At 41.1% G+C, this 25,123-nt stretch overlaps 1 protein-coding gene across 11 annotated transcripts in view; it reads right to left on the bottom strand.

Annotated features, from left to right (window-relative positions):
* Acaca (acetyl-Coenzyme A carboxylase alpha) overlaps positions 1 to 25,123 on the bottom strand; it is a 272,017-nt gene that overhangs the window by 130,025 nt on the left and 116,869 nt on the right. For all 11 annotated transcript variants that reach the window (XM_011248667.2, XM_006531953.2, XM_030245463.1 and 8 more), the window contains 11 exons: positions 22,063 to 22,213; positions 20,292 to 20,395; positions 14,862 to 14,943; positions 14,306 to 14,451; positions 12,154 to 12,304; positions 10,869 to 11,003; positions 9,971 to 10,117; positions 9,043 to 9,231; positions 8,255 to 8,355; positions 7,500 to 7,588; positions 1,186 to 1,310 (listed from right to left, as the gene is read on the bottom strand). In XM_011248667.2, coding sequence (XP_011246969.1) covers positions 1,186 to 1,310; positions 7,500 to 7,588; positions 8,255 to 8,355; positions 9,043 to 9,231; positions 9,971 to 10,117; positions 10,869 to 11,003; positions 12,154 to 12,304; positions 14,306 to 14,451; positions 14,862 to 14,943; positions 20,292 to 20,395; positions 22,063 to 22,213 — 1,420 coding nt within the window. The remainder of the gene's footprint in view (positions 1 to 1,185; positions 1,311 to 7,499; positions 7,589 to 8,254; positions 8,356 to 9,042; positions 9,232 to 9,970; positions 10,118 to 10,868; positions 11,004 to 12,153; positions 12,305 to 14,305; positions 14,452 to 14,861; positions 14,944 to 20,291; positions 20,396 to 22,062; positions 22,214 to 25,123) is intronic.

Genomic DNA, 25,123 nt, shown 5'->3' with positions numbered 1-25,123 from the left:
ACAGCAAGTAGCTCTAGATTATACAACTCTTTTGCAGAAAGCTGTCTCATGGGGAAGTTAAAATAGTCCTTTGTGCCAATATTTCCACCCCTCTCAAAGACCTGGTTTCCTCACCAGGCAGCCATTCCAGGGTAGCAAAGGTAATGAACTCTTCCTATAATGACACGTTTCTTAGAGTGGCTACCTATAAAACGTTATATCCAATAGAGCCAACCAGGAGGCAGAGGGCTGAATGAGTTGTACTGCTATCAACCGGAGACGTAAGGAAGACCATCTCCTTTCACTTTGGGGGATTATATAAAAATGGTAGGCAAGATTTATATGGGGTTTTCCCTCCATGAAGAAATGATGGACGTAAGAGTATCAAGAATGACCTCTCCAAAGGGCTGGGGAAGGGAGCTCAGAGAGTAGCCGTACTTCAGTCCCAAGCAAGCAGCAGCCTCACGGGATCGTGGAGGAGGGCCTCTAAGAACAGTCCTACTGTTCCCCAACTCCAAACACAAGCTTAGCCAGGAAGAACTAGGAGTGGAGAACTTGAAATCAACATGAAAACGTGCCACTTTGCAAACTCCCACCAGCGTTAGAGGCCGCTCAGCCCAGCTTGTGGGAGCCAGTTCCATTCCTCCTTCATGTATTAGTCAGATATGGAGACAAAGGAACAGAGTCATAGCTACAAGAGCATAGCCTTTCATGTAAATCAAAGAAGATGCCATATGCATTTAATTATTTTTTGGAGGGAGAGGAACAATACTAAATCTCTCCCATTTTTTAAGTTTCTGACATGAAAGCCAGTGTTTGCGTTGCTGGATACATGCAAGAGTTAAAATGGAGCAGCACACTGGTGAGAGGAAACTGCATTCCAGAGCCGCCATGATGTTGACAACAGAAACATGGGCCAGCCGTTTCTAAGTACAAGAGAACTAAGATCTTATACACATTCTATGCAGAACAGTCCCTTCTTGTCATCCACTGGGTGGATCCAGCTAATCTGCAGCCCAGGCTAATTTACATCATTATAAAAGACAGCAGCTTTCCTTCTGAGACAGCCACACAAACACATACACAGAAACACACACACACACAGAGACACACACACACAGACACAAACACAAACAGACACACACACACACACTTTGCAGAACATCAATCAGTTGTACAAGTTTGAGAAACAAACTGGATACTCACAATAAGCATTGTCACCAGGAGATTCTTTTTGGTGACCTGAGCGTGGGAGAAGATGTAGTTCAGTACGGTGTTCATGTCGCTTTTGTTCTCTTCCCGAAGGGCGAATACACATTTGTCGTAGTGGCCTACAAGTGGTAAAGAAATCTGGTCTTCACCATGTACATATGAAGCCTCATCCTTACTAACTGGCTATTTCTTAATGCATGCACACAGCTGATAAACAGTGAGAAGAAACACCTTTGTTTGGAGGGCTTTAGACCAGGGGTCATTAGGACCCAGGTTATAACCTTGGGTTCAAGGTCAAGTTCTACTCTCCATTCACTATGCCAGTCACTTGACCTCTCTGGGTCTTGAGTTTATTTAAAAAGTTAAAAGGGAGTGGGATGTGCTTTTAAAATAAAGGTGGGACGGGTGGGACTCCAATCCCACTTTTTTCTCTTCATGACCTTGTTTGTTCTCCTGGAATAATTTCCTTCAAAAAGGAGGCTTCTGCTGCTTAAAGAGTCAGGGTCAAGGGCTCAGCAGGAACAGTGCTTGCCGCCAGAGTATGATCCCTAGGACCCACAGAAGAATGCCCAGCATGGTGATGTATGTTTGTAATCCCAGAGCTGGAGAGATGGACACACCAGGATCTCTGGAACTCACTGGCCGGCCCATTTAATCTGACCTTGGATCAAAACAAGTGAATGGCATTTCTGACCAGCAGTTGTCCTCACACCTGTACAGATACACACACCCACACACAGGAACACACATACATGTAGGCCACACACATACAATGCGTTCACACATAAATGTTGAAAGCATGAATCCTGTCGACCTTTGAGGTCTACGTCAGCTTGGGCATCTGGTTTCACACTGACGCACTGAGAGCATTCCACCCTAACTGCTAAGCACTATTTAAGCTAAAAAAAAAAAAAAAAAAAAAAATCACACTTATCAGTATTCATAAGTGTGTCTGCTATATTGGAAATCAATATTTCTACTGTATCTCCAGGAAAAAGCAAGCAAGACCCAGGAATTCCAAATGCAAACCATGGCATATGTGACGCTGAGCCTTGCAATGTGCAAAAGGCTGCAGTAAGTACAGTCTGGTGCCTGCTGGCCTTCTGTGAAGCACCAGAGGCAGGTTAATGCTGGGCAGGAAAACTGTTCTGCAATAGACAAGCCTCCGGCATTCCACAGCACATCTGTGGTAGGTGTAAGAGAAACATGGGTCTTTGCAAAATAGCTTGGCTGTAGATTAAATTTCCAAGAAAGGAAAAACTAGTGCTTGCATTTTTGTGGTCTAGAATTTTATGAAATCATAAAAATATGAAAGGATTATCATTCCACTTAGATTCTATGTTAAACTACAAAATAAGACAGTAATGTTTAAAATACATCACTGCATTTTCCTAGAATAACATTTGTCCAGGCCAACCCTAACTTATCTGTTTTAAATATCAGAAATTAACATAAACTGTGTTTTTCAAAATGAAACTAGTATGTTTGGAAAAATACTAAAATATACTAGTTAGAAAACAGCCAATCTAATAAGAGATCCAATTTTGATACAATGGAAAATGTTTAAAAATTGGCTGCCCTGAGGCTACAGATGCAGCTGAATGGCAGCGCAGTCACCTGGCATGTTCAGTCTCCAGCACTGCAGGGGAAAAAGAAAAAGAGAACTCTTGTCCTGTATTTCCTCCCACTGAGACTCGGCTTTGCAATGAGAAAAGAAATATACTGGGGCAATAGTAATTATTAAGGGGGAGGGATAAAAAGAACATATTTACCTGAGGTGAGGGGACACAGTAACAAAAGCAAAACAAAAAAATAACAAGTAGTTACTTTAAAAATAACTATTAATTGTAACAGAGAAAAGAGGAGGGAAGACGGCTCAGTGGTTAAGCTCACTGGCTGCTCTTCTAGATGGCCTGGATTTGATTCCCAGCACCCAAATGGCAGGTCACAACCATTTGTTAACTCCAATTCCAGGGGGAATGGGATGCCCCCTTTTGGCCTCTTCAGGCATGAGGCATGTATACATGCATATACATACATTCAAACACACATTATTTCCCTTATAAAATAAAAATAAATCTTTTCTTAAATTATCTTATGTGTATGCACTGCTTTGATTGCCATGTGTTTGTACACCACATGCATGCAATGCCATCAGAGGCCAGAAGAGGGCATAAGATCTTGGGAAACTGGAGCTACAAGGGATTGTGAGCTGCCATGTGAGTACAGGAATTGAACCCAGCTCTTCAGGTAGAAGAGGAGTCAGTATGCTTAGCCACTGGGCCAACTCTCTATATTTTATTCTTCTTTTTAAACACTTATTTTTTTTAAGCCATTTCTCTAGCCCAGGAATAAAACCTCATAAATTTTATTTATATATACACATACATTATACACACACATATATGTGTGTATATGTATATATATATAATAAAATACATACTAAAATTTGAAATGCTGTTTCAGTATTTTATATATTTAAAAAAAAATCTTTTCAAGATCCTCCTGCCTCAGCCTCCCAAGTACTGAAATTACAAGTATGCACTATCAAACTCAGTTTAAAGAGAGAGAGAGAGAGAGGAAGAGAGAGAAAACTTTAAAAGATTATTACTTTAGCCAGGCAGTGGTGGCGTTTGCACTTGGAAGGAAGAGGCAGGCAGATTTCTGTGAATTCAAGAGAGCCGGTTCCAAGACAGTCAGGGCTACACAGAAAAACCCTGTCTTGAAAAGCCAGGGGAAAAAAGAAGACTAATTTAATTTTATTGTATGTACTTATGCGCCACATGTATGCAGAAGCTCAGCGTGGAGAGGAGAGGCGAGGGACCCTCTAGAACTAGAGTTGCAGGCGGCTGTGACTCTGCAGTAAGTGCTATGACTGTTGAACCGTCTCTCCAGTCATAATCACCAAACCCCCTCTTCTAAACAGGCATTTCTCAGTATCTGGCCCGACGCTGGCCTTAAATTTGGCAATCTTCCTGCCTCGGTCTCCCAAGTGACCTGCTATGTATTCTTCTTCAGAAATACTCAGGTGAATTTATAATAATTATTCTTTTGTTCTCTTTACATTTATCACTGATATATCTAACTTCTTATATCCTGGTTTTGAACCTGATTAAAAAACCAGAAGGCCTATGTATTGACTCATTTGTTTATACGTGTTCCTAGGAATCATCTATTCTCAGTGCTCCATAATATTCCACTGTGAAGATCCTAGAATTCAAAGGCCATTCATTCTATTTGTATACAGAGGGTTTCCCTCTGCTTTCTTTCTTTCTTTTCTTTTTCTACTATGACCACTAGTGACACCAACAGGCCTTATATTTTGGAGTAAGACCACTAGGCTAAAGAGCATAAATAAAAACTCAGCATTATGAAAGACTTATTCAATATGGACATGCAGTTTCCTAAGGCAATCATGCCATTTGCACTCCACTCCCAGAGACAGTATAAGATGACAATGTGATTGTAAAAATCTGTGATTTGGGCTCCTATTTCTGTGATTGGTAATGGGACTAAGCATTTTCTTGAAGTTTATGGATTATTTGTGCTTTCTCTTCTGTGAAATATCTTTTACTCTCTTTTGCCCATTTATCTATTTGATTGCCTTTTACGTACTAGTACTAATCCTGTTGCAGGTATAAATACTATAAATAGCTCCTCTTTACTTTGTGGCCCATGTTCTCGATTTTTTTGTTTGTTTGTTTGGTTTTTCGAGACAGGGTTTCTCGAGACAGGGTTTCTCTGTGTTTTTCTGTGTAGACCTGGCTGTTCTGGAATTCACTCTGTAGACCAGGCTGGCCTTGAACTCAAAAATCCACCTGCTTCTGCCTCCCAACAGTACATGGAATGAACAGAAATTCTGGAACAGACGAAAGTAATCAGTTGTTTCCTTTATATGATGTGCTTCCTGTTTGTAGTTCGATGAACTCCTCCTATCCTGCGGTTTTAAGGATATCCTAAAATTTCATACTTTTGTCTTTACTTGACTTGAAATTGGTTTTGAACATCTGAAATGAGGTACGAATGTCGGGCTCATTGTCTTGGTATTGCTACTGATGCTTACCTTTTCCTCATGATCACAATGCCCACTGTATCACGCAATGAATAGCAAGCGTACGGATTCTGGTAGTTGTGCTTCTGGTAGTTGTGTTTCATCTATAACTCTGTCCTTCCACAAATGTCACAGCTGCTTAACTAATATGGCTTTATAGTAAACCTTGGTATCTCATCTGGCAAATATTTTTTGCCTTCTATTTCTTTAGAAGCACATTTTGTTACTGTGTGAAACAGGGTCTCACTAGGGAGCCCTTCAGCTTGCTGTGTGGTGTCCAGCCTGATCTTGAATGAATAGCAATCCTCCTGCCGATACCTTCTGAGTGCGGGGATTACAACCTCACCTATTTTAGAAATATCTTAGCTATTGCCAGAATTTTGTTTAAATTTTAGAGTGGCCTTGATAAATTTCATGAAGATCCCTGAAAGGTACTTATTGGAATGTCAACAATTGACAAGTGAATTCAGGGAGAGTCAGGGTCTCTGTAACAGTGCCTGCTGTTGAGGTTGACCTAGACAGTCTTTAATATTATTTATTCATCAGGAGCTCCTCCAGAAGAGGACTGAACATTTTTGTTGTATTTGTGGCTTTATATTTCATGGATTTTAACTGAGATTTTAAGTGATATATTTTTCAAGACTGTTTTCCTAAACAATTACTGTAAAGAAGTCTTTTCTGGTGGGACCTGGTAGCACAGGCCTTGAGTCTCAACACTTGGGAATTCTATGAATTCAAGGCCAGGCTGGTCTATATAGCAAGTGGCAGGTAGCAGGGCTATAGAACGAAACCCTGTCTCAAAAATAAGTAAATAAGTTTGAAAAAATAAAACCTTTCCTGAAGTGTTGAGGACTGAACCCAGGGTCTCATGCATGACAGCCAAGTGCTCTAGTCTGGAGGTGCACCCCAGCTGCAAGTGAATATATATTCGATTTTTTTCTTCTTTTTGAGTCAAAGCCTGCCTCTGCCTCCCAAATAAAGGCACTCACCACTAAGCCCTACATGTATGATGTTTGTACTTAGAAATTTTGTTTGGTTTTAAATAATTTAGTAATAAACCTGGGGGGTTCTTTGAGCCTTCCAAGTAGACACCTAAGCACTCATGCGTCCTCAAGCCTTTTTATTTTTTTAAGACAGGGTCTCACGTAGCCAAGGCTGGCCTTGAATCTCCCAAGTCTTAGGATTTCAGCGGAAAGCCAGCTTGTTCTAGAATTTCTTAAATCCTTTTCTTAACTTTCTGCAATAGCAAGAACTCCCAGCATGGTGCTGAGTGGACACAGTGACACCAGAGCCCTTGTCCTAAAGTTGATGTTTTAAACATCTTGCCACGACGTATGACATATCACATGAAATGGCTGTGGACCTGCTAAGGGTATAGCTTAGTGATTTTTATCCCCAGCATAGGAGAAGTGGGGACACATCAACAGGAAAAATATCATGTCATTCTACACTGAATTTTGTCCAATTTCCCTCCAATTTCTTGAGATGATGAACCTGTTCATTCTCTCTTATTCTACTAGTACATGATAAATAACATCATCGGCTGTCCCTAAATTCATCAACCTGGCTTTTTTAAAAGCCTGTTAATATCTACTTGTGGAATTTAACTGCTCATGAAGGGTGGAGACATCTTTTAAATGATGCAAAAGTTAACAGAACAGAAGAGATAATGTTAGGTGCTATTTCAATTTTCTGGTTTTACACTGCCATCTTGTGGTACAATGCCATAAATGGCAGTCTGTAGCTTTAAAATCGTAACCAAGGTATTTCACTCTTAAAGAGCATCCATCATTTAGTGATGCTCTTCAGAGAAAGCCGGGGATAAATTCCACCTAAATGACACACTAAAAAGCAGTGGAGATTTTGAGCTCTTCTCATATGCCTGTGGTTCAAGCCTTGGATTAGCTGCTGAGAGGCAAGCTCTTCAGACAGGGAATTTCAATTCCAGGTTGGTCATGACTCAACTCTCACTACACACAGTCAAGCAGATGTCAATGGAGAATGCTAATCTCTCTGAGAACAATTATCTCAAGCCTTCCTCAGAAGCACACTGAAGTTCCAGCCTCTCTACTGTTGTCAGTACTCTTGTTCATGCTGGGGAAGTATGGAAGGTTTAGTTTTTAAGGGAATTAGTGAGAGAAGGAAAAGCTCGTTCATGGGAAGGAAATGTTGGTCACGGCATGAACTGCCTTTGCTCTTATGTGGTATTTCACTCAGAACTGTGACTGTCCTGAGACAGGCCTCAAGATGGACTTACCGTTCTGAAACTGTGTCTCTACTCGCAGGTACTGCCGCAGCAGATCCATCACCACAGCCTTCATGTGGCCACGGATGCCACTTCGGTACCTATGAATCAAGACAGAGCAACACCATTAAAGGAACCCAGAGGCCACACCTATTCTCCAGATTGTCCCTGAACTGTCCTCCCACTGAATACAGAGTATACCTATAGCTTATATTTTCAGGTTGAAAATTATTAATTTAAACTGTAAAGTGAAAACTAACTTCAGTACAGAGGAAAAGGAAAGTAGAAATAGCACCCCACCATCATACCACCCTGCACTCCATACCCAGATCTAACGACAGCCTGACTTAGCTCCCACTGCTGAGCAGAAGTTATAGTCATGCTTGAAATGGCTAAGGGATTTTTGAAAAGTTTTAAGTATCTTAAAAGTTGAAAATGTTCTACACAGCTTTTTAGTCAAATACCTGGATCCATAAATTAGAAAGAATGAATACCATGTTGGAGTCTCCACTAGGAGAAAAACTAAGCTCTTCATCAACATAACAAATGAAAAGAAAACAATAGAATTTTGGGGCCATAATAACTGACAGAGTATCATAAAAACAGAAATAATGAGTGAGTTCAGTCACAGATCTAAGTAGTAACAAGATGTAACAGACTTTTTGAGAAATAAAGTACTTTCTTTTTTCTGAAAGTCAGATTGAAGTAAATCTTTATGCCCAGTTGAAAACAAAGCAAGCATGAGATCTGGAGACCCACGTGACTACCTCTGCACCAGCTGGACAATGCTCTGGGTGTTCATGAAGAAGACTTCCCGCTCAGATTTCCGGTTCAGTGTAGCTGCATGACTATCTAGGATGTTGGCAATCTAAGGCATAAGAAATAAGGAAAATGAAGCTCCCCCTGCCCGCAGGCCCCAGTGCACATACCTCTGCATCAGCACCACTACCAAAGAGTCTCCTTGGTTACACCATGACAAACCCTGGGTCTGACATGTTGTCAGTACTATTAAGTTAGTACAAGTTTAGACACTTGCTAAAGAAGCAAGCATTTTCTAAACTTTTTTCACTCTTTCCCAGATAGACTAAGGACCACATCATGGAACTAAATTTAGACAGAGAGTGTGATGGGCAAGAAGCTGTCTAAGGTCAAAACCCACACCTCACTCCTGGTCCCTTTCTTGCCCACCTTTACTCCCCACCTCACCATGCATTACAGGCAAAGGACAAAGATGCCGTTGAGGTGGTCAGGAAGTGTCAGGCAAACACATTACCAATATCCTGGCTGTCAATCTCACAGAAACACGTCTAATTAGGGGCTCTCCCTGAAAGCACAGTGATATGGAATACATAGTCACAGCGCTTTCCTCACACAGTGTGAGATATTTTATAGGTCACATATAGTAACTCAGATACTGAGGCAGGTTTATGAAGGATTCAATGCTTTCGGTGGTAAAATCACAGACAATAAGGAGTAGCCAAACAGAGAGGCCTCCTAGAGCATGAACTCTAGTGGCTGCCAGGGGAAAATGATGACAGTGTTGCCCCATAAATACCTGCTGGCTGGGAAACTGACACAGGACTGATGTGATGTTGCTAGCATACTGAGCCATTTCCTTCTTAATAGACTTCTCCACATTGAGGGGGATCCGGCCAGAGACACTGGTCATGATATCCTGCAGCTCTAGCAGAGGCAAGGAGGGGTCTCTCAGAGTCTTCATCAATCTTTCTACCCAGTCTTTTACCTGTGCAGAAAGAAATAATCAAATGGGACGCAAAGGCAACACAACTCCCCAAATAAATCAGATCCTGAGTCTCCAGCACTACAGTGCTGGTGCTTCCTTTAGATTTACATATTTTACGTGAATGTGTACCACATGAGTGCCTGAGAGTTCCAGATGGTGTTGAACCATGTGCATGCTGGAATCCATCCTCTTCAGAGGAACGAGTGCTGCAACCCTGAACCAGCTCTGCAGCGCCCTGGTGCTTACTGTAAAGCTGCAGCCTAAACACCAAATACTACCCCAGTCTGTAGTTCAAAAAGGAATAATCCCAAGCAAATGACAAAATTAATAAACAAGGATTTAAAATGTTAAGTCCAGTCAGGCATGGTGGTACATGCCTTTAATCCTAGCCTTTGGGAGGCAAAGGCCAAGGTAGAGTCGGGTCTCTGTGAGTTCAAGGATTGCCTGGGCTACATAATAGTAAGTTTCAAGATAGCCAGGGCTACTTTGAGAAACGTGGGGAGATTACAAATCATATAACTTTTTGCTCCTAGAAAAAAAATTCTTCAAGAGCTGAGGGCATAGCTCAGTGGTGCAGTGATCACATAGCATGTTTGTTTAAGGCCCTGGGTTCGATCCCCAGCATCAGAAAGAGTGGGAAAATCAATCTTAAAAGAGAAAAAAATTCCTCCTGAGACTGTAAACTCCTCTGGAGAATGAACATATTTGTATATCCCCTCCCCAAGGGAGCGGTTCATACCCTGCTGCTGAAGAAAGGGTCTGGAAGGCAGTATCCATTCATCACATTGACCAGGTTATCCAGGACATAGTGGAAAACTCGATGGAGCTTCTCGCCTCTGAGAGCTGTGCTCTGGATCTGTGGTAGACTGCCCGTGTGAAGCTCAGCCTGTGGTCACAAGAGATCATCGGTCATTACCTTCTACTCTGGGCACAAAAACCACTGCAATTCAGTCACCATCAAAACTGAGACATCCCTTCATGACACACACCAATTTGGAGAAAAGTCAGTGGAAGAAACACTGAGAAGAAGACAGAATCTCAGGTTTATATTGGCTAGTGCAAGCTCCAGTCCCACAATTCTGTAGGCACAAATATAAAATTGGGAGGAACAAAAAATGATTAACAAAATGCTGACATGAAGCTAACCATGGTGGCACACACTTGTAATCCCAAAACTCTGGGAGATAAAAGACAGGAAGAACAGGAATTCAAGATGGAAACAAGGGAAGAACAGGGCCCGGGGAGATGGCTCAGTGGATTCAAGCATTAGAACCTGAGTTCAGACTCCCCAGGACCCACAGAAAAACGCTGAGTGTAGCCACACAAAGCACTGTGCTTGTTGGAGGCAGAGGGGTGAGAAGCAGGACTGCTGGGAATTGCTGGCTACCAGCCTAGCTCCAGGTTCAATAAGAAAACCCTGTCTCCAGGGAATAGGGTAGAGCGTGATAAGGCAGGACACTCAATGCCCTCTTCTGATACACATACATGCAGAGAGCACATACACACACTCTCACACATATGCAAAATAGGACGGAAGGAGGGAAAGGATGGGAGAGGACGAGGAACCAGCAAACCAAGCACCTCCAAGCTACCATGTTTTTCACCCTCGCAGCGGTTTTCAGTGCCTTCCTCCTCACCTGTTGAACTTTACTGGGGTTGTCCAGTTGCATTTTGGCTATCACACAGCCAGGGTCAAGTGCTGCTCCAGGTCGTTTGACATAATGGATGCAGCCAGATTCTACAGCTGTTAAAGTCATCACCATCTTCATTACCTGTCATGAAGATGTAAGTTAGAGCCTGATCTCCCTTTATGGACATGAACAGTTTAAAGGTCAGGTTTCTCCTATCATCTCAATTGGAAAACACTTAATTTAACACCCCAAAATACAATCTATCAAAATCTCCAGGCAATTGGTAAATTTCTCAGAAATAAATCTAAGGGCTAATAACAGATACTGATTCCTGGGTTGTTTTTAGGCCGTTGTCTGCTTTCACGGATCATTTTGTCCAAAGCTCACTCTGAAGTTGAGGATGACGCTGAACTCCTGACCCGCCTGCCTACCACGTGCCTAGCACTTTCCTAACTTTGAAACACATTCTGCTGCTGTTTGTGATTCTGTCTGTCTGTCCATATTTATATTAGAAGTGATGGACTGTCTGTCTTCATGATAGCAGCATTTTTCACACTTTTCTTTCACCTACCACCAGCCCAGTAAGTACACCTTCTAAATGTTTCAGAAACATCTCTTGCAGTGTCTTTGCGCTAGGCCCATTTCAGGTCTAGAGTTCTTTTTAAAATTTACCATGAGATGTCCTTCCATGGCATTTACCGCTGATACAGTCCCCCAAACTATCACCCTAGAGACTAAATTTCATCTTATCATTTTGTCCAGCTCCTTGAGGACTTCGATTCCCTTCCATAGGAAGCAACTTTACCCGTCACATCAAACTTTAATCTATCCTAGTCAGTTCTAACACAGCTCACTACCCTGCTTCGGTGCCTTGGGTTAGGTTAAACACTGTATCCTGTGCGTCCTCACCTGATCTAGCTTTCTGTCTTCGTGGGAAGGCCAGGCAAGCATCTCTTCTTGTGGGACGTCTTTCCTTACCCCGCACCCTCTCTCTGTTCTTAGACATCATTACCCACCTGCTCTGCCCCCACTTTACCTATCATACTTTCTCTGTGTAGCCAACAGTTAGCATAACATCTGTCACTTAGTACTATTGCTACTTTATTTTTAAAGCTCAAATTTCTTTACTGTCAAAGGAAAAGGGTGATTTTTTTAAAATTGTTTTTAAAATCTTAAGGTGACAATCCACATGAAATGAACTGATGATCGCTTTTTGTTATTTTCAATCCTAGTCTACCACCATCAATCTACATTTCCTCCCAGGACCCAACAGCCTATTCCCCACCCTGACCTCAATCTCAGCATAGCACTGGCCAGCAAACACATGTCCGCCATCTTCCACAATATACTGGATTAACTTCCCAGCAGACGGTGAGCGCATTACAGATGGGTCATTTTCCTTCTCAAACACACAGGTTTTATTGCCAATTGTGATTCGATATCTAGAAGATAAGTATAGCAGGCAATCCAACAAAACACTCAGGTTATAAAAAAAATTAGAGAAAATGTCAGTCTTAAAAACAACAAAACAGAAACTACACAGAAAGCTGGGCGTGGTGGCGCAGGCCTTTAATCCCAGTACTTGGGAGCCAGAGGCAGGAGGATTTCTGAGTTCGAGGCTAGCCTGGTCTACAAAGTGAGTTCCAGGACAGCCAGAACTACACAGAGAAACCCTGTCTCAAAAAGACAAAAACAAAACAAAACAAAACAAAAAACCAAACCACACAGAAAATACTATCACATATACAATGCAGACATATAAAAAGACATTCATTGTATCTTTGTTAATAGTTTTTAAATTACATGTTAATTTTATTTAGTTTACATGTGATTGTACCATGTGTGGGCACGTGCAGTTATGGAGGCCAAGGACAACTTGCAGGAGTGGGTACTGTTCTACCCTGTGGGTTCTCGGGGATCAAATTCAGGTGACAGGCTTGGCAGCAAGGGCCTTATCTAGCTAGCTAGCTCTCTTGCTGGCCCTTTCTTACAGTTTTAGTATCAATCTTCAGTTAAAAGTCGGAATAAATTATGATTTATTCATATCATGGAATGTAATATAACCATTAAAAACAATAGATATTTATATAAAATACAAAGATAATGATAATAATACCCCCTCCCTCCTCCTCTTCCTCCTATTTCTCTCTCTCTCTCTCTCTCGATGAAAGGACCTCACTATGTAGTCCAGTCTGGCCTCAGTACTCTTCAGCCTCCTAAATGCTTAGAGTTACAGGCATAAAATACCAAGCCCAGCTATAACTAACACTCATGGAACAATAACTATATTGTAGGCAAGGTTTTAAGCACTTCAAGTGGTTTCAATTCTCACAGCAGTATGGTTGGCGTGATAAAACTGAGAGGGGGGAGAGAAAGAGGGAGAGAAAGGAAAGGAGGGGGAGGGAGGGGAAAAGAGATATGCAGGAAGGGAGCTGAGAAGGTACTTCAGTTGGTACAGTGCTTATCTAGCATGAAGGAGGCTCTGGGTTCAATCCCCAGCACCACGTAGATCAGGTGTGGTGTGTGATATAACCTCAGCACTCAGGTGGTGGAAGCAAGATCAGAAAGAAGTTCAAGATCACCTCTACATAGCAACGCCTGAGCTGTGGGACTGCAGGTGTGTGGGAGGGGAGATGGCTCAGTGGATAAGAACACTTGCTGCTCTTGCAAAGGACTGGAGTTAAATTCCCAGCAACCACATGGTGGCTCACAACTACCCGCAACTCCAATTCCAGGAGATTCAACTCCTTCTGATCTCTGTTGGCTCCTGCACACACACAGTGCATGTACATATACTCAGGCATATAAAACAAATATTGATTTAAAAAAGGAAAAGCACAAATAGTATTTAACAGATATTTATTTGTGGATTATATGTAAAGGAAAAATAGTATGCACCTTTATGTAATTCTTATATGCATTACATAAATTCTAATACATATTCAAGAAACTATCAACTGTGGTCGTTGATTTCGGGGGGAATTATTTTTCATTGTTCCCCACGTTGGGGTGGTGGAGAAACATGTCTCCTTTCCTTAACAGGGACAATCTCACTAAGCTCTATATGCTGGCTGGGCTGTATATGTATATGCGTATATGTATATGTATATGTATATGTATATGCATATGTATATGTATATGTATATGTATATGCGTGTATGAACTCCTAGGCTCCAGTGAGTCCTTCCCTCAACCTCCCACTTCAGCCTAAGTAGTTGGAAAATCTAGAACACAATACCCAACTTGAGACATCTTTATAATTACAAAAATTTTTGTACTCTTAAATTTTAAGTATATAAAACTCTTTTGGTTGTTCTTAATTGAAAATGAGCATGCCAAAAAATAAACAAACAAAAAAGCCCCACCTGGAAAAATCCCAGGAGCTAATGAATAGTGAGAGGAAGAGTTAATCCAACAGCAAACAACCCGGCCTCATCACTCACCTGTCCACCTCTTCCTTCATGTATGTGGTGTAACTGCTGCCGTCATAAGACAAGAGCAGGCCACCATCACTCAGCCGATGCACATCCACTTCCACACACGAGCCATTCATTATCACTACGTAGGAGTTGGGAGACTGCCGAGTCACCTGCAGTAAACAAGAGCCAGAAAGCCAAGCCATGATCCCTTCCCAGCACAGCCTTTCCCTCAGATGCAGCTGTAGCATTTACAGGTACAGGTTAGGACGGCTGTCAGCGAGAGTGATAACGCTAGTGCTGCTTGCACCTGTCCTGTTGTGGGCAACCAGGGGGTGTTGGCTGCTTTTCTCTGTTCCAGCGGTTCCCTGCCTCTGCATACTTTTGGAACTATGTCACAGTGAGAAATAACTGGATAGATTTTCATAGAATCACTAAATACTGTCACCAATGGGTATATTATTGCAATCCGTAAACAAAAGTGAACTTTTCTCAGTCTCTCAACCTAAGGAAACTAGTTTAAAAAAAAAAAAAAGATAGAGAAGACAGAAACTAAGGTGTAACTTTGGTGGGGATTGCATACCTTAAGTACATATTTGATTCCTTCATAGATAAGTTCAACATCTACTGTGTTCAGAAGTGTGTGAGCAGGAAGGACTTGACCCCTGAAAGAATGACAATATATGACATACTTATTTCTATAAAGTTCTAATAGGTTATAAAGAAATCTCAAAGCTTATTGATTGTGATATTTCCTGAAATAGTAAAAAAATACCTAGATGATTGTCTGTAAATGATTGATCATATAAATTATGAAAAAAATACTGAAATTTCTTTTCTACATTTAATCACGGTAAGATATACAAAACATACAACTTACTGTGTGTAATGAAGGAAGCCTGAGTGTGTGAAGTTCTGACTGAGTGTATGCTATTGACATGAACACAGACTTGCCAAGGGCCCCAGGCCTCAGACTCATGGGAAAATGGTAAAGCCTTCCAAGGGTGAAGCTCAGAGAAATGGGAAAGCCTTCTCTCTCTCTCTCTTGCTCTCTCTCTCTCTCTCTCTCACTCTCGCTCTCTCTCTCTCGCTCTCGCTCTCCCTCAGTCCTGGGGCAAATGTTGACAGTGTGTGCAGAACCTCCACCACAGCTTCCTTTCCTCAGACATTTATAGCCTGAAGACTGTTCCCAAAAGATACTGTGCCTACCAAGATTACCTAAGCCTGTATCTCTCCTTGATCTAGCTGCATACCATAAATCCTGCTTCCCTGTCTATCCATGTGTAATAATCCTGCCACCTTGTTCAGCTGTATGCAATAAACCCACCTTTCTGTTCAACTGTATATAATAAACACACTGAGCTTCCGGGAGGCTGCAGTTTCATCATTAAGAGCCCAGTTCACCTGACTCCAGATATTTTCCTAACCATGTATCTGTCTTTGTTTGTCTTTATTCCCTCAAGACTCACTCAGGTCCAAGCCGCTGGAAGCCATACAAGGACACAGCAACTTAATCGTTTTATATGTATAGTAGTCTATAGTCTTAAGTCACATCACTGTTCAACTATTTAGAATGTTTTTACTTAGCAAAGGGTAGCACTCTATTAAACAGTGACTGCATTTATATAAGTGTCTTCCTAGAACCTGGCATGTTCTGTTTCTAAGAATTTTGATATTTATGATACTTCTTGATACTAACATCATACACTTTTTCTTTGTGTGTGGGGTGGATTATTTCACTTAGTCCAAACCTCAGAGTTCCTCTGTGTTTCAGCATGTGTTGGAATGTCCTTCCTCTTTAAGATTTGATAATATCCTGCGATGGATATACAACCACCACTATTTGTGTATCCTATTCAACATGGATACACAGGCTTTTCCTACTGTGCAGTCACTATGAACAGCACTGCCTTGAAAATGTAGGCATCTCTCTGAGAATCAGCTTTCAGTTCTTTTGGTTTATCCAGAACTACTATAGCTGGACCACTATAGCAGTTTGAGTCTGAATTTTCTGAGGAATTTTAATTCTGTCTGCTATGGGGGCTGCATTGTTTTACATTCCCGCCAACAGTGCACAGGGATCCCAATGTCTCCATATCCTTGCCAAAACTTATTTTGTGGTTCTTGATTGCAGGCATGAGAGTGAGGTGATAACTCATAAATGTCCTGAATTGCATTTCCCTGAGGTTCAGTCATGCTGAGCATCTTCTCAAACACATCCAAACTACTATAGTCATTAAGAAGAAAGAAGCTTTTCACATAGTGATAAGAAACACTAAAAGATGCTATTAAATGAAAACAAGCCAAGTGAGGAGCAGTTAACTAATGGGCGTGGCAAGCTGTGTTTATGCACATATATGCACAAGAACCAAAGAGACCATGAATCTGAGAGGGTATGGAAGGGGTTAGAGGAGAAAACATGGGAGAAGCTAGATAGAGGAAAGAGAAGGGGGTAACGAAAATATTATATTTTAATTAAGGTTTAAAATTTTAAATTAAGACTTAATTATTAAGTTCTAAATCTTTTTTAATCTTTTCTGTTTGTTTGTTTGTTTATTTTATGTATAAGTACACTGTAGCTGTACAGATGGTTGTGAGCCACCATGTGGTTACTGGGATTTGAACTCAGGACCTTCAGAAGAGCAGTCAGTGCTCTTATCTGCTGAGCAATCTCACCAGCCCTAAATCTTACAAAAGAATAAAATTAGGTTTAAAAAAAAGCAAGAGGAAGCTGGGTGTGGTGGCTCGCACCTTTAATCTGAGAACTGGGAGGCAGAAGCAGGACTCTGCAGTTCAAGGCCAGCCTGATCAAAAGTGACACAGGGCTCTGTTATACAGAGAAACCCTGTCTTGAAAAACCAAACCAAAAGAAAAAAAAACTATTATTGTTATTATTATTATTAATGAGATAAAAGCAGAAGGTAAGAAATAAACATCACAGGCATATGCTTAAAGAAACCCGTAATGTAGATTGGGTACAGGGAAGGACACTGGAGATCAAGAAACAAATTAGTAGATGCTTTTCCACTATGCAACTTTTTGAAAAATAGAACATGTGAATCTATTTATTGCTCTTTATGATGAACTTGCTAGGCTTAGTGGTTCATTAACACCTATAGTCCTAACACTTAAGCTGAAGTAGAGCTGGTCCTGGTGGTGTGGGTTCAGTAGAGCTGGCAGGCTGACTAACTCAGCTAGCACACAGGCCCAAATCCAGGGCTTTGAGTTGGCCTGCCCCAACATCTGCCCAATCTGTGAGCTGTTGAAGCTTGTCCAGGCGGCGGTCCTGCCGAACCAAAGCTGCAGGATCTCAATGACTCCGGATAACTGCAGGATATCCAAGGAGTCAGGTGAGGATCCAGTATTGATGGCGAAGCAGAATCCAGAGGCCTTGAACCAGACCAGTGACTCATTGCAATGAACATTTGCAAGTAAAGCTGTGTGGACAAAGGTACACTGTGGCACATCACAGCTTCCACACCGAGATTTTTATAAAATTATTCTCTATTTTTTATTTTCTTTAGGGGGAGAGGGTGAAGGGCAGGTATGGAAGGACTGAGAAATAATTTAAAGAAGAAGAAGGAAGAGGAGAAGGGAAGATGAAAAGGAGGAAGAGGAGGAGGAAGAAGCTGCAGCTGCTACTACAGCTGCCACAGTAGAACATCAGTTTAAGGCCAAGATCCTATCACAAACAAACAATTTAAGTCAGACTTTGAAAAACTAATAAAACAAGGAGTACTAAAAAGAGGAAAGTTGAGTTATTGGTAGCCAGTAGAGGTGGGTAAAGAGTATGCAAGAATATGCACATTATGTGTACTGGTCACACACTAAGAAAAACAAATTATGAGGCAGGGAGTGGTGGTGCACACCTTCAGTCCCAGTGTTCTGGAGGCAGAAGCAGGCAGAGCTCTGGGAGCTGGAGGCAAGCCTGGTCTCCATAGTGAGTCCCAGGACAACAAGGGCTACACAATTTTTTGTCTTTCCGTCTGGAAAGACAAAAAAAAAAAAATTAAAACAAATTATGCCATGTATTGTGGCATGTGCCTATAATCCAAGTACTTGTGCGGTACAGGCAGGAGGATTGTGAGTTTAAGGGCAACCTCAGCTGCACGGTGAGTTTGAGGCCAGCCAGGTCAACAAGAAACTGTCTCAAAATATGCCCTCCCCAAATACTAATTTCAAAACGCGAGTTTACAAGATGAATTAAAAATGGAATGTTGGAACTGGAGAGATGGCATAGCCTTCGAGTGAGTGCTTGCTGCTCTCACTTCCTGAGGACCTGAGTGCAATGTCCAGAGCTCACATGGAGTGGTTTACAACTGGCTTTGAACTCCAGCACAGGAGACCCAGCAGCATCTTCTGACCTCTGCACACATCCACACACATGTGGCATTTATAAACACGTGTAAGTTTTGTTTTGTTTTATTCTTTTTAAAGAACATTAGGTTCAATGGGTTGATACATCTATAATGCCAGCACTCTGGAGTCTGAGGCAAATGGACTGTGGGATAGAACCATCCTGGGCTACTTAGGAGTTCAATGCCAACATAAGGAGACTGGTTCAAAACAACACAATACAACAAACAAAAAGGATGTGTTAATGCATTTTTACATGCATAGGGAATCCAGCTAACGAGGTTAGAGATGCATGTTGAGGACTGGAAATAAAAAGGAATGGACTGGTGAGGGGGCCAAGGTGTGCAGGAAGTTGAAAGTCATACCTAGGGGTTTAGATTTGAGTCAGAAAGGAAATGCAGGCTGCTGAAGGCTTTAGTGCATAAGAGTAACATAGTGAGATGTTTATCACAGGGCTTGAAACCTCAGTTTAATTTTCAAAAATTTGCTTCTTTTCTTCCTTTCAGATACTCTGAAAGGGGGCTTATATAAGTCTAACAACACAGAAGGAAATAAAAGTGCCTGTGGTTAAAATGTGTGGGTGGGATTAGCCTTTGGACCATTCCCCTAGAGACTTGGGCAGAGATTAGCCTCTGGAATCAACATACAAAATTAGTTCAGCTTCATACATGTCTGACCCTACACTTGAAAGACTTTCAAGGTCATCCTGAATATCAGCCTCAACTGTTTCTTCCTGAAATGCAGTCTAGTTAATTCCAAAGACATTCAGGGTTTGGTGGTAGGGAGAAATGCTGGGCTTATCACCATGCTTTGAGGGGCTCTGCTCAGGAAATCGTGTTTGGTGCAGCTGGATTTCAGTGTTTGAAAAGCGAGATTAATCTCAGAGCTGAGGAGATCCCTGCTGTAAAGGCACGAGGAGGGTCGGGGTTCAGATTTGCAGCATCTACGGAAAAGCAGGCACAGTGGCATGTGTCTAGCCCAGCACTGTGGTGATGACCATGGAGGAGGCTGGAGAGTGAAGACAAGCATATCCTGGGAGTTCACTGGCCAGCACACCTAGATGAATTAGTGAGCTCCAGGCTCAGTGAGAAACTATGACTCTAAAAATGAAGTGAGGCCAGATGTATGGTTGGTACATGCCTTTAATCCCAGCACTCATGGGGCAGAGGCAGGTGGATCTCTGTGAGTTGGAGGCCAGTGTCTCATAGTCTATACAATGAGTTAATATAGGCAGGTGACATAATGAGACCCTGTCTAAAAAAAATCAAAAAGGAAAAAAGGAACACAAACAAACAAACCAAAACCAGCCAACCCAAAAAAAAAAACCCATAAACATAAAATACAATCAAGAAAGATACCTATTATCAACCTTCGGCTTCCAACCACATGTTTACACATGCAGGTCTACATGCACATACCCGCATGAACATTTACATAACAAACATAAACACACTTACAAAAAAAGAAAAAGTGATCTATTCGACTCTGGCATAAACTTTTCCCAGCCAGCCCCTCTTTCCTTTGCCACCCATTCAGGAATAACAAACAACCAGTAGTCATAAAGTGCCTGGAAGCTGCAGTAAAACAAATGGACCTTTGAGTTATAGTTCTGTACTAAGCACTGATTGGCTAGCACGGAGGCAAGAAGGTAACTTACCTCTCTAAGGAGTGAAGGAAGTTAGAGATGCTGTTCCTCAGGCTCACATCTGCTACATGGAGAGCCCCACACACAACTCCCAACATGGTGTCAGGTCGCTCTGCCTACAAAGAACAGAGGACACATCAAAAGCATGGTCACATGGCACCACAACCACTCTAATAAAATCAAGGTCAGGTTTATTATGAAGAAACATTCGTATTTCCATAGTAATTTTTGGAGCCAAGCATGGCGATATACACCTGTAATCCTAGCATTTGGGAGGGGGAGGCAAGGAAAATCAGGAGTTCAAAGGTCATCCTTGACTACACAGTGAGGTTGAAGCCACTTTTATTTCATTATTTTATTTGCCTGAATGTATATGAGTGCCCCATGCATGTGCCTGGTACCCCTGGAGGTCAGAGGCTCAGCATCAGGTCCCCAGGAGTTACAGGACACCAGGAGTCACCATGTAGGTACTGGGAACCGAACTCAGGTTCTCAGGAAGAGCAGTAAGCACTCTTGGAGGACAAGTCATCTGTGCAGCTCCTATGAGACCTTATGAAGCAATAAGAAAGGACTGGCTGTAGATAATGGGCAAGTTATTCAACAGGACATAAAGCCAATTGTTCTAGTTCTCTCTTATACGTTTCCTTTCTCTCTTCCTTCCTTCCTTCCTTCCTTCCTTTCATTATTGGTAGTGGACAAATGCATAAAATATATTGGTAGTAAAACTCACAATGTGAAACTCTACAGTTCTAGAATAGCTGTTTTAACTATAGTTCATTGATATGTATAAACTTTGATTCTCGTTAACTGTCACATGAGGTAATTTTTAATTGCAAGGTTTTTTATGATAAACATAAATATTTTAAAAAGAAACAAAAAACAACAAACAAAAAACTGTCCATTTACCTTTAGAATTTGAAGAAATTTTTAAAAATAATTTTCCTTCTACTCACTGTAAAATTTTCATTGAGCAAATCAGACTAGCTCAAAAACAGACTTTTATGAGGAAAAAAAAGAATCTAAAGTACAAAGATTTAATGTGTGTAAATTTATTAAGAAAACAAAATGAAACCAGGCAGTGGTGGTGCACAGCTTTAAACCCTGCACTTGGGAAGCAGAGGCAAGAGTTCAAGGCCAGCCTGGTTTGCAATGTGTATTCCAGGACAATCAGGGCTACACAGAGCAACCCTGCATTAAAGAGAAAAACACCTACTGCCAGCTTGGTGACCTGAGTTTGATTCCCAGAACCCACAGAGTAGAGATGGAGAGAACTGACCCCTGGAGGTGTCCTTTAACATCCACTTGCGCCACTGCATGTACTTCATAATACAATAAATAAATAAAATGCAATAAAAATGCTTTTTAAAAAAGAAAATGAAGTCTTTTATAGTCAAAATGTTGGCCTTTAGACTTAGATGAATCTAGTAATTTAACCAAATTTATAAAAGAAAGTGAAGCCAGCAGGATAGCTCAGAAGGGTAAGGGTCCCACAAATTGTTCTCTGACATCCACATGTGCTTGCCCCTCTCCCACAAAGACTGTGTAGTATAGATACAAGAACTCTCTTTTGACTTGTGAATGATAGATGATCATTTTAGCAAAATAAGCTACATCCCCGGCCTGAAACAAGAACTTATAAAGTGCTAAAACCAATCTGAATCCTAGATTTTTCCAGGTAATAAGGAGCCATTTACAGTAGAATCAAATCTCATCTGATGTCAAGCCCTGATGATGGTAGGAGCCTATAAAAAACCAATCCCCAAACAAGAGGAGAAGCACACACCTGCACTTTCTCTGCGATCAGTCTGTCCAGCCAGCCAGTGTCGATTCTGTTAAGCTGAAAGCTTTCTGTCTCCAGCAGTTTGATGAGGTATTCCACTGTAGTTCGAAAGTCACCCCGAATAGACAGCTCCTTCAGTGCCACCACCATATTTCTACGGGAAGAACAGAAAATATTGTTACAGCAACAAATATTTTGGTGTTTCTCAATCATTTGAAAGAATTGTTTCATTCTTTTTGAGTCTTAGCAGAAGGACAGATAATTCCAAGGACAGATTGAGGGTACAGACGTAAGTCTGCTCGTTTTCACAAACTCCAGATAGGAGAGTTTCCAAGAAGTCAGAAAACAAAAGTTTTGATTGATATTACCATAAGAGCACTGGCAAATTGCAAACAATTTGCTGTAAGAGTAGAGACAGACCCACTTTTGATTTTCATCATTCTATTCATTTATTGCTGACTAGCTAGAACCAGGGCGGCACTTATTTTCTATACCCTAACATCTTATTTTATCAATTTATATATAAGTTCTATGTAACAAAGCAAACTTAAAAGGTATAATTTAGTAAATTTTGACAAGATTTCCTACCTGCCCTGTTAAAGGAAAAAAAAGAAAGAAAGAAAAACAACAGACTGGAGTTGGCTGACACAGATGCATGCTTCTTTAATGCCCTTCTCTAAGGCCAATGTAATCATACTTGCTCACTTTATAGTATAGTAATTGCTTGTCTTTCTTCCTCTGGATTATAGTACCATAAGGACACAGACTCTATTTGGTCTTTACTGTATTGTCAGGCCCAGCATGGTGATATCTATTGAGTGTGGTAAATTTATGAGCGACTAGAGAAAAGGAAGAATGAAGCAAACAGACCAAAAGGAAAAATAGGTACTTTGTTTAGAAAACAGTGCAGCAGGAATTACAGAGACAAAATTTGGAGCTGTGACGAAAGGATGGACCATCTAGTGATTGCCATATGCAGGGATCCATCCCATAATCAGCTTCCAAATGCTGACACCATTGCATACACTAGCAAGATTTTGCTGAAAGGACCCAGATATAGCTGTCTCTTGTGAGACTATGCCAGGGCCTAGCAAACACAGAAGTGGATGATCACAGTCAGCTATTGGATGGGTCACACGGCCCCCAATGGAGGAGCTAGAGAAATTACCCAAGGAGCTAAAGGGAACTGCAACCCTATAGGTGGAACAACATTATGAACTAACCAGTACCCCGGAGCTCTTAACTCTAGCTGCAAATGTATCAAAAGATGGCCTAGTCGAAAGGGGGAGTGGGTGGGTAGGGGATTGGGGGGGGTGGGTATGGGGGACTTTTGGGATAGCATTGAAAATGTAAACGAGGAAAATACCTAATTAAAAAAAGAAAACAGTGCAGCTAAAAAGAGGGCTCGCAGACAGGGAGAGAGGCAAATCTGCCGATAGAAAGGGAATATATAAACTATATGCTTATTGTTCAGGGGATATAGTAGAAACAACATATTCATGTATGGTATTTATATTATGAGAAATGATGTTGGATGTGTAGGCTAAGACTATTAGAGAGGAAGATCTAACAGCCAATGATAGAGTACAGATTAGATGCCACGAAGAAAGCTCTGAGCTGAAAGAAGAATTTCTGGTACAGTATCAGGAAGCATCTATTGCAGAGACTATTTCAATATGATAAAAGGTGACCTAATTTCTTTTCTTCTATAGAGAAATATACAAGCAGACCAAAAGAAAGTAGTGAGAATTCTGACCAAGGCTTTGGACATATCCTGTAGAATAAATACAATGGCCTGCTTAATCAAGACTGAAACAAAAATGCCAATAGAGGCCAGCCTGGAAACACAAATGAGACAGGGAAAGTGAAGGGGGACTGTCTAAACTACTCAACTCATGTCCAGTTAAATGAAGCAGCCACATGAAACTTCCACAAGCTGGCTAAACAGGTTAAGGCACCTGCTGCCAAGCCTAATTATCAAAGTTCAATTCTCAGAATCCACACAGTGGAAAAACTGACTCCTGCAGGCTGTAAACACACACACATACAACCACACACACACCCACACACACCCCACATCAGATTATTAAAGCAATATAACGCACTGAGAGGCAACTTTATACATTTTTTTCTGATAGCACTATTATAATTTTGAACATTTTCACACACAGTCTTGAATAGATGTAAAGAAGTATAACATACAAAACACAGGAATAAGCAGACCTCATCACTTTTGGAAACATTGTTACAAGCTTAAGAACTGGACTGGAGAAATGGCCCAGCAGTTAAAAACACTAGCAGCTCTCCAAAGAACCAGGGTTCAGTTGTCAGCACCTACATGGTAGCTCACAACAATTTATATCTCCAGTTCCAGCGGATCTGACCCCCTCTTCTGCCCTCTGCAGACACCACCATGCATGTGGCTCAAATAAATATATGCAGGGAAATTATTCATACAGCTAAAATTAAAAAAAAAATCCTAACAGCAATAACAACAACAAAATCTCTTAAGACTATTAAAAAATACTAAGGGAATACACATTCTGTGTACAGTTCAAAGGTGAAAGGAATACTATTAAATCAGGGGCTAGGCAACACACCATTAAAGCTTTAACTGAAACAGAAAGAGAAGTTTGGAAGTAGCTTAGTAGCAAGTATGCATAAAATCCTGTGTTCAATCTCTAGCACCACAAAGAAAAACAGAAAGGAAGGAAGAGGCAGGAGAGAGAAAAGGAAGTAGGGAGGGAAGGGGAGAGGGAAAGCCAGGAAGGAAGACAGAGAGAGGCAGAGGAACTAATTTTGAATCTATGACAGATATTTTAAAACATATACTAATAAAAATTACTTCCCACCAATTTTTATGCAAGCAAAACTACTGACTATTTGATGCATATAATTAACAGAATATTAATATTTAATCTGCCATTTATATTTATATAAACTGTTCCATGGTTTAATATAATTATTCTCTTTTCATAAATCAAGTAAGATTTTATTATTTTAAATGTCAGGACACCATGGTGATGGTGGTCAGTATCACTGAATATCTGAAAATGCTAGATTA

The sequence above is a fragment of the Mus musculus genome, chromosome 11 (assembly GCF_000001635.26).
Source record: "Mus musculus strain C57BL/6J chromosome 11, GRCm38.p6 C57BL/6J".
Classification (NCBI taxonomy): Eukaryota; Metazoa; Chordata; class Mammalia; order Rodentia; family Muridae; genus Mus; species Mus musculus.
Note: the sequence above shows the minus strand (reverse complement) of the source record. Positions and strands in the feature narration are given on the sequence as shown.